Source organism: Dipodomys spectabilis, unplaced genomic scaffold (assembly GCF_019054845.1).
Source record: "Dipodomys spectabilis isolate Male_0828 unplaced genomic scaffold, ASM1905484v1 ptg000036l, whole genome shotgun sequence".
In the NCBI taxonomy this organism is placed as follows: Eukaryota; Metazoa; Chordata; class Mammalia; order Rodentia; family Heteromyidae; genus Dipodomys; species Dipodomys spectabilis.
Genome location: NW_024870713.1, coordinates 813,403 through 827,100, shown reverse-complemented (window position 1 = coordinate 827,100; position 13,698 = coordinate 813,403). Strand labels below are relative to the sequence as shown.

Here is a 13,698-nt window from a genome sequence, read left to right as displayed (position 1 = left end):
ATGTTACACAGGTGTTGCTTAGAAGTGTGCTGTTCAATTTCCATGTATTTGAGTAATTTCTGAGGTATGCTTTGTTATTGAGAACTAGCTTGATTCCACTGTGGTCGGATAGGATACAGGAGATTATGTCAATCCCCTTGTATTTGCTTAAGCTCTTTGCATGAACTATAATATGGTCTATTTTGGAGAAAGTTCCATTAGCTGCTGAGAAGAATGTGTACTGTGTTGTTTTAGGGTGAAATACTTGGTAGATGTCAATTGGTTTCGCTTGAGTATGGCCTCACTTAATTCGGTAGCTTCTTTGCCAATCCTCTGTATGGTAGACCTGTTCTGTGGTGAGAGTGGTGTGTTAAAGTCTCCTAGTATTATCATATTGGGATCTATTTTATTCTGTAAGTTTGAGAGTATTTGCTTAACATATTTGGGTGCTCCAATATTTGGGGAATATAAGTTGATGATGGTAATATCTTCCTCTTGGATTGTTCCCTGTATTAATATGTAGTGTCCTTCCTTGTCTTTTTGTATTGATTTTAATGAAAAGTTTATTTTGTCAGATATCAGAATAGCTACTCCTGCTTTCTTACTGGGGGCATTTGATTGGTAGATCCTTTTCCAACCCTTCATTCTGAGTTTGTATGTTTGGCTGAGAGGTGGGTCTCCTGAAGGCAACAGATGGATGGGTCATGTTTTCTGATCCAATCTGCAGTTCTTTTTCTTTTGATTGGTGAATTAAGACCATTAATATTTAGGGATAGTATGGAGAGATGCATTGTGGTCTCTGTCATTCCCTGTTTCCCTAAGTTTTTCTTCTTTCCTTTCCTCCTGTACTAAGTTAGATTTCTATTAATACCTGTCTGGTGCAGGTCCCCATTCCTGGTTGCTTTCTTCAGGTTGTGTTCCCCCTTTTAGTATTCTTTGTAATGCTGGCTTATTGTTTATGAGTTCAGTTTTTCTTTACTATTAAAATTTTTCATTTCTCCATTGAATGTGAATGCTAGCTTTGCCGGGTATATCAGTCTGGGTTGGCAGTAATTGGTTCTCAGGGCTCGGATGGTGCTTTCCCAGGCCTTTCTTGCATTCAGTATCTGTGTGGAGAAATCTGCAGTGATTCTAATTTTTTTCCCATTGTAGTATAGCTCCTTCTTCATTTTTGTTGCATGCAAGATTGTTTTCTTATTATACAGATCCATCATTTTTACTATAATGTGTCTAGAATTGTTTCTCCTGGGATCCTGCTTGTTAGGTGTTGTATATGCTTCTGTTATGCAGGTAAGATGATCTTTTTAAGATGGGGGAAATTTTCACTGATAATCTTGTTGAATAGGTGTTGCATTCCCTTGCTTTGATATTCCTTACCTTCGTCCACTCCAGTTATACGAAGGTTAAATTTCTTTGCACTGTCCTTGCTCTTGGATTTCCCTTTGGCATAATTTAAGTGATTTTTCTATATCTGTGATTTTTTGGTCCAGTTGGTGTATTATGTCTTCTGTATCTGACACTCTACATTCCATTTTGTTCACTCTGCTAACTGTGGCTTCCATTGTGGTTTGCATGGAGGAAATGGAATCATTTATGGATTCAATGTTGGTTCTCAAAGTACTAGTCTCACCTCTTAGTGAGGTGTATACTGCCTCTATTTTTGTACTAAACTCATCTCTTAGAGAGGTGTGTACTGCCTCTATTTCTGTGTGCACCTCCTGTTTGAGACCCTGCATCTCTTTCGATATTTTGTCCTTTGTTCTTTAAATTTCTGGTCTATTTCTTGCTTTAATTCTTGAGTCATTGCCTCCAGCATCTCTTGGATGTAGCTTTTGTCTTCCATTCCTGTTTTGCTCTCACTGGAGCTCTCCCCTGGGTGGCTACTGGCTTTTGGGGGTAGCTTGTTATCCTGGGTGTTGATAAACCTTGTAATTTTCCTCTGTGATTTTTCACATTGTGATTCAGGGATTATTGCAGACTAATATGAAATTTTGTTTTGGTCCATAGGTGTCTATCTTTGCTTGATTGCTGTTTCTGGGTTGGCGGAGAGAGTCTGTACCTGGTCTCAGATCTGTTGGGGGCCTACCTCCAACTGCTGGTCTGATCCACGTAGGGCTCTCAGCTCTCTGCTATAGATCACTGGCAGTTCCCACCTTTAGAAGGACTGAGTGGCCTAGACTGCTTCTGTTTACTCCTACAGGTGCTCTTGGTGAGCTTGAATGTGTCGGATGTACTCTTCCAGTTGCTGAAGTCTGCTATGGGCTCCTGACTTTTTTGTTTGTTTGTTTGTTTTGCCAGTTGTGGGCCTGAACTCTGGGCCTGGGCACTGTCCCTCAGCTCTTTGGCTCAAGGCTGGCACCCTACCATTTGAGCCACAGCACCACTTCTGGCCCTTTCTGCTTATGTGGTGCTGAGGAATTAGATCCAGGGCCTCATGCACACAAGGCAAGCACTCTACCACTGAGCCACCTTACCAGCCTGAGCTCCTGACTATTATCAGGTGCTGGCTGCCTGAGTTGTCCAATTCCCGGCCTGGGATATATGGGTTGGGTTCTGGTGGGTTTTCGGCTTCTGGTTCTCTTGCCCTGGTCACCCAGGTCTTTTGCTGTCACAGATGTGATTCCCAGGGGGTGTTTTCCCCCTTCTGCTGAGGTTTATGCTCAGCTTCTGACTTCAATTGGGAGGAGTTGGTTGTGTTGCTCAGGCACTGGATTCCCAGGCCTGGTCTTGTCCCTCCCACCTGGGGCACTCCAGTTGCACCTGTGCTGCTGTGTATCCCACCTGGGTTATGCAGTCTGGAGTACACAGTTCAAATTTCTTCCACTGTTGTCTGTTGTGACCCAGGGGTGCTATTCCTGGCTTAGGCGTTTAAGCTCCCTTCCAAGGGCTCTGTTTTTCTAGTCTGGCTGGCTGGATGTGCTCCATGGGCTGGTGAAGCTCTCGAACAGTTCCCAGTTTTAGTGGGTCCTGTAGTCCAGGTGTTGGGGTAGGGGTCTGGGTCATGGTCTGAGGGTTCCCACCAGCTCTGGTTGCCCTTGAGGGATACAATGTCCTCTTCAGGGTACTCACCCTGGAGCTAGTTGTTGTTTCTGTGTGATGTAGGTCGCTGGTTGCTGCTGCAATCAGAGTTCAGTTGAGATGGTTGTGAGCTGGGCCGGGTGGTGGTGGCTCTGTGTTTATCCTCTGTCTCTCCTGCTATTGATCCTGTTCAGGTTGGCTCTGTGGGATGGGCCTCTGGCCTCCGGCCGAGGGGTGGGGGAGGGGTCTCCATGCAGGTTCTGAATACTGGGGTTTGTCTCTGTTTGTGCTTTCCGGATCAGCATCAGTACCTTGCATGTCTTCTGCTGTGGCATTCTGTGGGTGACCTATGTAGTTCTGGGGTTCCTGCCATGGGGCCCAGTGGGTTTGGCAGGATGGAGCCCCTCTGCTCAGAGTGAGGGGTGGGAGTGGGATCTTTGTTTAGGCTCCCGGTTTGGAGGTTTCTCTGTTCATCGCAATCAGTGGGTCCAGAATACATGTTCTTATCAGCAGCACATTGAACAGTCTCCAAAACAGACCACATTTTAGGTCACAAAGCAAATTTTCCCAGGTTCAGAAACATTGAATTTATTTCCTGCATCCTCTCAGACCACAAGGAAATAAAATTTGAGCTCATCAACAAAAGCCACCAAAGAAAATTCTGTAATACGTGGAGAGTGAACAACACACTATTGAACCACCAATGGGTCATGGAAGGGATTAGAAAGGAAATTCAAATGTTCATGATATGTAACAAAAATGAACATACAAATTACCAGCTCCTCTTGGACATAGCAATGGCAGTACTCAGAGGAATATTTATAGCTCTGAGTTCCTACAACAACAAAGTGGAGAAATCTTAAATCAACAAGGTAATGATGCATCTGAAGTGCCTTAAAAAAGAGCAACAAGCCAAACCCCAATCCAGTACATTTAAACAAATAATTAAAATTAAAAGAATTAAATGAATTAGAGTCCAAAAAACCCATAGAAAGAATCAACAAAACAGACTTGGTTCTTAGAAAAACTTAACAAAATTGACAGACCCTTAGCAAATCTTACCAGAAAAAGAAGAGAACACACCCAAATAAACATTCTCATCATAAATGAGAATAGAAACATCACCCCAGAAACCAAGATTCAGAACATTATAAAGGGATACTTTGCAAACCTTTATGCTAACAAATTTGAGAATCTGGAAGAAATGGAAGAATTTCTAGCAAATATTAATATGCCCAAACTAAACCAAGAAGATTTAAACCAACTAACCAGATCCATATCAAGTAGCAGTAAGAGACCTCCTAACCAAGAAAAGCCCAGGAACAGATGGATTCACAGCTGAATTCTACAAGGCTTTCAAAGCAGAACTCAAACCAAACTTCTCCAACTCTTCAATGAAATTGAAAGGAAAATTTCACTACCAAACTCTTTCTATGAAGCCACATAACCCTCATCCCAAAATCAGACAGGGGCTCATCAAAGAAAGAAAACTATAGATCCATTTCTTTGATGAACATCGATTTAAAACTTCTCAACAAAATTCTGGCCTCTACATTTCAACAATTCATCAAAAAATCATACACTATGATAAAACAGGATGAATTTCAGGGATGCAAAGCTGGTTCAATATACACAAATCAATTAATGTAATTCATCACATCAACAAGAGCAAGGATAAGAACCACATGATTCTCTCAATAGATGCAGGAAAAGCATTTGAAAACATCCAACATCTGTTTATGATGCAAGCTCTGGAGAAACTAGGAATCTATGGAACATTCCTTAATATAATAAAGGCTGTATATGACTAACTTACAGCTAGCATTCTACTTAATGGCAAAAAGCTAAAGCCACCTTTTCCTCTAAATTCAGGAATGAGACAAGGATGTCCACTCTCTCCACTCCTTGTCAATTTACTATTAGAATGCCTAGCTAGAGCAATAAGATAAGATGCAAACATAAAGGGGATCCAAATAGGAGAAGATGACATGATGTTGTCTTTAAAGAACCCCATAGACTCCACTCCCAAGTTACTTGAGCTGATCCAAAACTTTGGCAAAGTAGCAGGGTATAAAATGAACCCTTAAACAGCAATGGCTTTTCTGTATGCCAATAATGAGAAAAGCAGGGAAAACAACTCCTTGCTAATAGCCCCACAAAAAATAAAATATCTAGGAATTAACTAAAGAAGTGGAGGATGGTAGTGGCAATATTAGAGAAGATTACTTCTGAACCCAAGGATAATGAAGAATATAATGTCTCTCTTTTTACCCCTCTCTCTTTCTCTTTTACTGTCTCTCATTTTCTCTTTCTAGAATTGAGATTTGAACTCAGGGATCTGCACTTGCTAGGTAAGGACTCTACCACTTGAGTCATATCTCCAGGCCTACATAAACAGTCTCAGACAGGAAGCAAGAGGGAAGAACTAGATTGAGAGCTAAAGACTAGCTCAGCACAGGAAGTTGACATAGAAGGATCAGTTGTACCCAGGAGTTTGAGGCAGCATGGGCAACACAGAGGGAACTATAATTAAATATGAAAGATTAAAGAGTAGGTAGGTGTATACCTACTCAAAGACACATAAAATTGATGTTTATTGGGTGAATTAAGTAAGCCAGGAAATACAAGAAGAATTTAAAATACTTTTATGGGGGGGAGGTTGACCAAGACTTGAACTCGGAGTGTTACACTTTGACCCATAAGCCACATCTCTAGTCCCCAAGCAGTTCAAATTCAGATGTAGTGTATTCTGAGTGCTCAAAAGGTTTTTCAATTCCTCAGCACCACATAAGCAGAAAAGGCTGGAAGAGGCACTGTAGCTCAAGTGGTAGAGTACTAGCCTTGAGCTGAAGAGCTGAGGGACAGTGCCCAGGCCCAGAGTTCAGGCCCCACGATTGACAAAACAAAAAACAAAACAAAACATCAAAAGTTTTTTTTTTTCTTTCACTATGGGGAAGACTTAGCAGTTTGGAAGACGATGGAGAGCACTCTGCCTACCCAGGGAAGGCAGAGGATGTGGGTGAAGGAAAGGAGGGTACTTAGAATTACTGATGTGGAGAGTGGGAAATAGGTTCCCTTTTTGTTCTGGTAAGGACTAGAGCTGTGTCTAGGAGAGCAGTCACTTGATGGAGCTGTTGAAGCTATTGACCACTGTTTATGGAGGGAACTTACTTTTGTGTTGATGAGTTGGGTAATAATCCATGAAGCTCATACATGTGGTGAAGAACTCATCAAAGTTAAAGGTTGGAGGTGGTTTTAAGAAGTTAACCTAAACAAAATAAAATGAGAAATTTTCAGTTATTCTGAGAACAGGGTCATCTGGTCCTTTGAGTGTTAATTCTTAGCAGAAAGTCCAAGAGTGTGTTTCTAAATACCTCAGACATGGGAAATGGAGATTGGCATACATAAACTCTAAAGATCTTCAATTTTTTGTGTTTGTTTTTTTGGAGACAGAATTTTCCTATGTAGTTCAGGCTGGCCTCAGACTTGTTTTGCAGTCCTGGCTGGTCTCAGACTTGTTCTTCTTCAGCCTTTGCTTACTGGGATTACAGGTGTAATTTACCACATCATGTCCAGTGTTCAATTCATAAGGTTGAATTTTTGAGTTGAAAATTCAGGGGGCTAAGGGTATAGCCAATATAGAGCATGTGCTTAATATGTATGTGTAGGGACTCCAGGTTAAATCCTTAGCTCAGAAAGAAAGAACCATCTAGCAGTAGCTCACACATTTAATCTTTACTACTCAGGAGGCTGAGGTCTGAGGATTTAGATTTGAAGTCAGTCCTGACAGACAAATCCCACACTCTTCAATTAGCTTTCAAAGAGCTGGAACTGGAGTTGTGTCTCAAATGGCAGAATGCCTGTTATGAGTAGACAATGTCAAAGAAGAGCATAAAGCCTCATCTCTGAGTTCAAGCTTCAGAACCATCACAAAACAATAATTAACTGGATCATGCCTGTAAGCTATGCACAAAGCTGAGATTTGTAAAATCAAAGTTCAAAGTCAGTCAGCTGGTACAGAAGAGTCTGTGAGACTTTACTTTGAATTAACCAGCAAATTGGTGGACTGGAAGTACAATTCAAATGGTAGAGTGCCAGCTGTAAGCAAAAAAGTTGAGCACAAGGCCCCAAGTTCAATGCCCTGAGTTCAAGCCCTGTTACTTCTTGAGAGAGAGAGAGAGAGACAGACAGACAGACAGAGACAGAATTTAAAAGGTTTTCTAATTATTCTCATTCTTTAAAAGCTCAACGATCAGCAGGTATACAACATATATATATATATATATATACTATTTTCTACTGTTTTTTTCATTCCTAACATTTTAATTTAAATAAAAACTGGTTAAAGTATATACCATTTCTTTCTTATAAGTGTTAAAAGGCAGAGGAGACTGATGTACAAGAAGATACTAGGAACCACACCAGTAATAAGATCATGAACTTTATAAAATAATACCCTGAGAATGGACCCAATCTCATCCTTTAAAAATTAACTTCTTATTTTATTATCATTAAGTTTATCTACAGAGGTCTTGATCTGTGATATTCTTTCCCCAAACAAGGAAGAAAGTTAGTCCAATAATCTGCCAAAATCAAATGGAGAGACATTTGACACAATAACCTCTCCCTGGGTTAGGAGGGTGATAGGTAGTGAAAATGAGCGGGAGGGAAGGAATGATAGGGGGAAAACAAAGGAGGAGGCAACAATGCTTGATAAGAAATGTACTCATTACCTTGCTCATGTAACTATAACCCCTCTGTACAGTATTTTCACAATAAAAAACTTATTAAAAAATACTCGCTTCTGCTCTTAGAGAACAACCAGCAGATCCTTCCTTAAGCAAGGCCACTATCCCCCAGATACCAAAATTGTACATTCTTAGTTATCTCAGAGAAGCCTGATCATTTCTTCCTTGAGCTCCCCAGACTCAGCTCCTCCCAGAGTTGTTGTACTGGAAAAGCCCCCTGGGCCAAACTATGACTGGTCCTACCTCATCACCAATCCAAGAGCTCCACAGAATTACCATGACCCATATGACTGCAGGATTTTCTGCAACACACCTACCTTAACAGCTCTCTGATCTGGAATTCTCTCAATTTCAATCATGCTCCGGTCACAGAGTTGCCAGCAGTTTGGTGACAGAATGACATCGTTCATCTGGGCCATGCCCTGTGCAAGGCGGACATCATCTACAGCTTGGCCAATTACCAAAAAGTAGTTGCGTGTTTCATCCCCAAAGACCAACATGGAAATGTGGCCAGCAGCAAGTCCTGGCAAAAAAGGGAAGCAAAGTTTTGCATAAGAAATTCTGGATAATTTCCTATCATCATTGGCTCTTGGAAAAATCAGTCTTGATATGACTGTGCTACTTCAGAGCAAAATCTAATTTCTAAAATTTTATTCAGGAATCAGAGCATGCTTCCTTCCAGGCCCTAACTTTCCAAAATGCCCCTTCTTTCAAGCCTAGAAAATTCAGCCACTAGCTTTTGCTCTGTGTGTCTGTGTGTGTGTGTGTGTGTGTGTGTGTGTGTGTGTGTGTATGTGTGTGTGTGTGTGAGAGAGAGACAGAGACAGAGACAGAGAGACAGAGACAGAGACAGAGAAAGATATACAGAGAGATACACAGAGAGATTTCTTTCCCTAGATAATTGCCCATCCCAGAGTAATTTTAGCTTGTCTTCAATTCATTTATACTTAAGAACAATGAAGAACAACTTTAAGAATTTGTGGGCTGGGAATGTGGCTTAGTGGTAGAATGCTTGCCTAGCATGCATGAAGCCCTGGTTCAATTCTTTAGTACCACATAAACAGAAAAAGCCAGAAGTGCTGCTGTGGCTCAAGTGGTAGATCGCTAGCCTTGAGCATAGAGAGGCTCAGGGCTAGAGCACAGGCCCTGAGTTCAAGCCCAGGACTTGAAAAAAAAATTGTTTGGAGAGGATTTCCATTTTATCAGATATTGAAGCTTCAACTAAAAAGGACCTTTTGTTTCTAATTTCAGTCAACAGCCAAAGTCTAAGGGAAAAGAAGTATCAAGACTCTCAAATAACAGTCACAGTCACATGTCCAAACTCAACCAAAAATGGTTCTTCATCTTTCATTTTTCCAGTTGAGAGATGAAAGTTGAGCAATAGAAGACAGATGCTGTAAAACAGGACATGGATGTCAAATATATACCCATATATTTCTTCTAAGTGATTAAAACTAATAAATCAGAGTTTGTTTTCTGTCTTTGTTCTCTGATATGCTGATTTCCATCTGAAGAACATGGTTGCTTAGTTAGATTTACTAGGAGAAAGATGCTGGAACTCACTCTCTACCAGCCCCTTGGCACCTGAGGATTTGAGTTATCATCATGTTCAATAAGGATGTTACATCATTATTATAATGACTGATTTTTTTTCAACAGCATATGTAACTTATTTGGGAATTTTGAAAAACAGAAAAAGGAGGCAAAGATGAAAGAAAAGTGAGAGCAGTGACATAGATAACCTCTGATAATCTAAGCTCTGATACTTGAGACTCTCAAATTTCATGGAATTTAAATAGGCAGAGGCTACAGCCAACCTCACCAACCATACCTCTGGTGGTTATCTCTCATTAACACCTTTTGGAATCATTCCTCACCTATGCAACGATGACCATTACCTCAAGATTGCGGTGAAATAAAAATGACTTAGAGCCGGGCGCTGGTGGCTCACGCCTGTAATCCTAGCTACTCAGGAGGCTGAGATCTGAGGATCGCGGTTCAAAGCCAGCCCGGGCAGGAGAGACCATGAGACTCCTATCTCCAATAAACCACCAGAAAACCGGAAGTGGCGCTGTAGCTCAAGTGGTAGAGCGCTCGCCTTGAGCTGAAGAGCTGAGGGACAGCCCCCAGGCCCAGAGTTCAAGCCCCACGACTGACAGAAAAAAAAAAAAAATGACTAAGTAACCAGGCATGGTGGAGGCATGCCTCTTATCAAAGTACTTGGGAAGCAGAGACAGGAAGATTGAAAGTTCAAGACAAGCCTAGACTACATAGCAAGTTTAAGGCCACCCTGTGACATATAGCAAGACCCTGTCTTAAAGCAAAAACAAAGACAAAACCAAAAATAGAACAAACAAAAATGACACGATGTGTGCAATATGCTCAATGCAATGTGGAAATTCAGGTGGTTGTTGAGGTATTATATATACAATCTTAACAAGTCTTGTATAAAACTAGAGCTGAGTTTCAGGCTTATCTGTAAATTTCTTCTTGCCCATCATTCTTACAAAGTGGGAGATGTCATAAAGCAATCTAAGTAATGACAAACCACTCTCTGTTGTACTTAATGATATCCAATGTCGACAAACTGAAAGATGTAATAATAACAGCAATCACAGAAACTAGAGACATGGCTCAAGTAATAGAGCGCCACTTAATACAACAGCAATAATAGTAAAAACAAAGATTATGCTGTTCAACGGATTTATGTGTCAAATATTGTATGAACTAATTAAAAAATTGCTCATTATGTAGATCTGATGATAAATTTCAATTCTTTAAAAATTCTCATTCTGGTCAGCCAAATTCTGAAGTTCAAGGCATGATGGTGGGACCAAGTCATCATGTTCTCCTGATTTGTCTTTGGAAAAATGTTAGCTAGCATCTACCCTTTCTCGAACACTTACCTATCTTAACTCGGATGTCTAGCCCTTCTTCAACCTCCTTGGCCTCAAACAACCCATGGATCTCCAGGCTGCATTTAATCACCACAGTGATAATGTTTTTCAGTTGCTTTCGCTCCACTTTCCACAGGGCTAGGAGTGCATCACCTTTAAGAAAGAGACATACTGGGGACTTTGGATCCACTTTGGGGATCAGTACATTTTGTATGAGCACTGGAGAGATAACTCTACCACAGTATTCAACACAGCCCCTGAGATGCCTCCTCTGGCAGAGCACAGGCTCCTTGGTGCTTCTTTCCTGCCTTTCCCCATGCAGCCTCCATACCTGCAAATTTTAGGATGTCTCCTCCAAAAATCAACACTTCTGAGGAAAAAAAGGGAAAACAATTTAAATCAAGCTCTTGATTTCCTTAAAGCTAGTAAAAAGAATTCATTTTTTATCAGAAGAGAAAAGAGTCAGGAGAGCAGCAATTCACAAAATATACTAATGCTAAAGATGTTATCTCTTTAAATCCGTTCAACTACAGAATGAGGGTGCTCAACCATTTATGTGAATGGGAAAGGTCAGGAGACAGGTGATGGGGTTTCCCAGAAGGCTTGAGGATAGCTGCCCTGCTCCCATAACTTTAGAAAGCTTTTTGTATCCTGGGCCTTGAGTGGATGGGTGGATGAGTGGCAGGATTCCACAAGATGTGGGATTCTGGAAATAGGAAAATTGAAACAATTGTCAATTGGGGCTTTGTTTAGTACAGGCTTGCATTTAAAAATTTTACACTCTATAGTAAAACTGGACATTTTTGTTTGACTTTGATAGTAGGGATGAACACAGGTCCTCATGCATGCTAGTCATATGAACTATCACTGAACAGCACCCAAGCCCACAAGTCATCACAAACTTGTTGAGTACCTATGGTGCTGAGTGGGGTGCAAAGAGGAATTAGATATTGTTTCTGCTTTAAGGAACATTAAACTTGGTCTCATGAGTGATGGTAAGAAATTAGTAGGGAATATAGATCCTAACAAAGCATCAAGCCTAGAGTTTACGTTAGTAGAATAAATCCTTTTCTTTATGAATAGTTCACAGTAAAAGTGTAAACAAATGTCAGACAGAGCTTAAAAGGGGACCAGTCTTTTCACTCAGCTGTAAGGGCTTCAGAATCCATCATTAGAGACAAATGACTGACACGTTAATTACAAATCATTCTTAGCTATTCATACATCCATCTCTTAATGACTATATTTGGCTTATATGGAGAATGATACCTCTTCTACATGTATTATGATATATTTTATTTTTTTCTTTTTTTAAATTTTTATTTATTTTTTATTGTGAAAATACTGTAAGAGGGGTTACAATTACATAGGCAAGATAATGAGTACATTTCTTATCAAGCATTGTAGCCTCCTCCTTTGTTTCCCCTTCCCATCCCTTCCCATCCTCCCCCAGCCCCGCCCCCAATCCTCCCCGCCTCCCCCCCCCCCCCCCCCCCACCAAAGTTGTAAAGTTCGTTTTCGACATAACAACTTGTACTTCTCATTGTTGCAACGGGTCCAACTGTATTCTTATTTAAACGACTTGTTTTTCCCCTTCCCCTCCACAAATTATACCGACATCAAATACAGTGAAAGCAGAGGTTATACTGTGGGGGAGGGACATACAAAGCAACAAAGAAATAATCTTATGCGTTAGAAACAATCGCATGAAAAAAAAACATTTGAATACATATCTTAGGGTTCATTTCCCTAACATCACCTTAGTGGTTGTATACCCATTTCCTGGGACTATGAAAAATGCTAAGCAGTTTTCATTGGGTATAAACAACGGAAAATACTTACTCTCCACTATCGCACTTATGTAGTAGTTGAGGATCTCCACTAACTGCTCAGCCCCACGGTCCATGTACATGGCTGTGCTGAACTTCTCAGTCATTGCAGTAAAACCTGTAATAAACGGGCAGCTGGCTTTTGACTGCTTTGGAGGAGTCACCTTCTCTGGAGCCAGAGAAAGTTATCTTGGAGAGCAGTGATATTTTAAGAAGCACCAGAGTTTCTTCATGTTCTCTGTGGCTGATCATGTGTTAAACAGACAATCTCCTCCATCTGTGTTTATTATTTTAGGGGACAGGGAAAGAAACTCCTGCCAGATTCTCAATTTATATAGTGATAACTGAAATTCCATTTGGAATAGAAAGCTTCATTCCAGGATAATAAAAATACACACTTTTCAAGATTTCCTTAAAAAGGTAGAAGTTTACTGTTGAGATGTAATTTTCTAGGGAGATCAATTCCTAAGGTCAGTTTTGTTGGGGACAGGTGTGGGACTTGGGAGATGAAGCCATGAACTACACTACAAGGACACAGAAGCATGAAGTCCCTGGTGTGAGACTTGGGCATCTTTAGAGAACAGCCCATAACTGGAAGATGGGGGAGAGGCAGGAGAGAACCTGCATTCTCAGTAGAGCTTGAAAAGGGCATCCCAACTTTGCAATAAGGTTCTGCATGTGAATTCTTGTACCAGTATGCTGCCTGCTCATGTTAAACAAACAACCCTTTTGCACTTGCCTGAAATATCAACAAACATTAGGACTCCGTCAAAATATTTCACCGAGGGTCGCTCTGGAGTGAAATCACCATAGACTATGAGGTCCGGTAAGTGAGCTGCTATTCTGACGATTGCCCGGTCCTCTAATTCTTCTTGTTGACTGCTCATATTCAAGGCAAATGACTTAAATGACTGGAAGCAGTTTCCAAATAAGTCTTCTAGAAACAAAAATATATTTGCTCACTTTCCTCTTTCTTTTTTGCGCCATTGACTTTGTTTTAACCGTAGGTTGTTTAAGTTGGCTGAATAGTGATAATGTGAGAGAAAGTGAGTAACACTTCAAAGATCACTTTTCTGTACAGAGGGGAAATAACCTTAACAGAGTGACCTTCTAGCCCTGGGCAGCCATTTCAACATGAGCACCATTACCAAAGACATGTAATGGGCTAGTCCATTTCCATAAAGTTCCAGGTAAGCCCTCATCTCACTGGGAGACCTGCTGTGGAAA

The 13,698-nt window shown here is 40.8% G+C and overlaps 1 protein-coding gene across 2 annotated transcripts in view; it reads right to left on the bottom strand.

Moving 5' to 3' along the window:
• Adcy10 (adenylate cyclase 10) overlaps positions 1 to 13,358 on the bottom strand; it is a 75,500-nt gene extending 62,142 nt beyond the window's left edge. For both annotated transcript variants that reach the window (XM_042677371.1, XM_042677370.1), the window contains exons 1-6: positions 13,211 to 13,358; positions 12,485 to 12,589; positions 10,974 to 11,012; positions 10,652 to 10,795; positions 8,063 to 8,268; positions 6,169 to 6,265 (exon numbers count right to left, since the gene is read on the bottom strand). In XM_042677371.1, coding sequence (XP_042533305.1) covers positions 6,169 to 6,265; positions 8,063 to 8,268; positions 10,652 to 10,795; positions 10,974 to 11,012; positions 12,485 to 12,589; positions 13,211 to 13,358 — 739 coding nt within the window. The remainder of the gene's footprint in view (positions 1 to 6,168; positions 6,266 to 8,062; positions 8,269 to 10,651; positions 10,796 to 10,973; positions 11,013 to 12,484; positions 12,590 to 13,210) is intronic.
• Between the last annotated feature and the right edge of the window lie 340 nt (positions 13,359 to 13,698).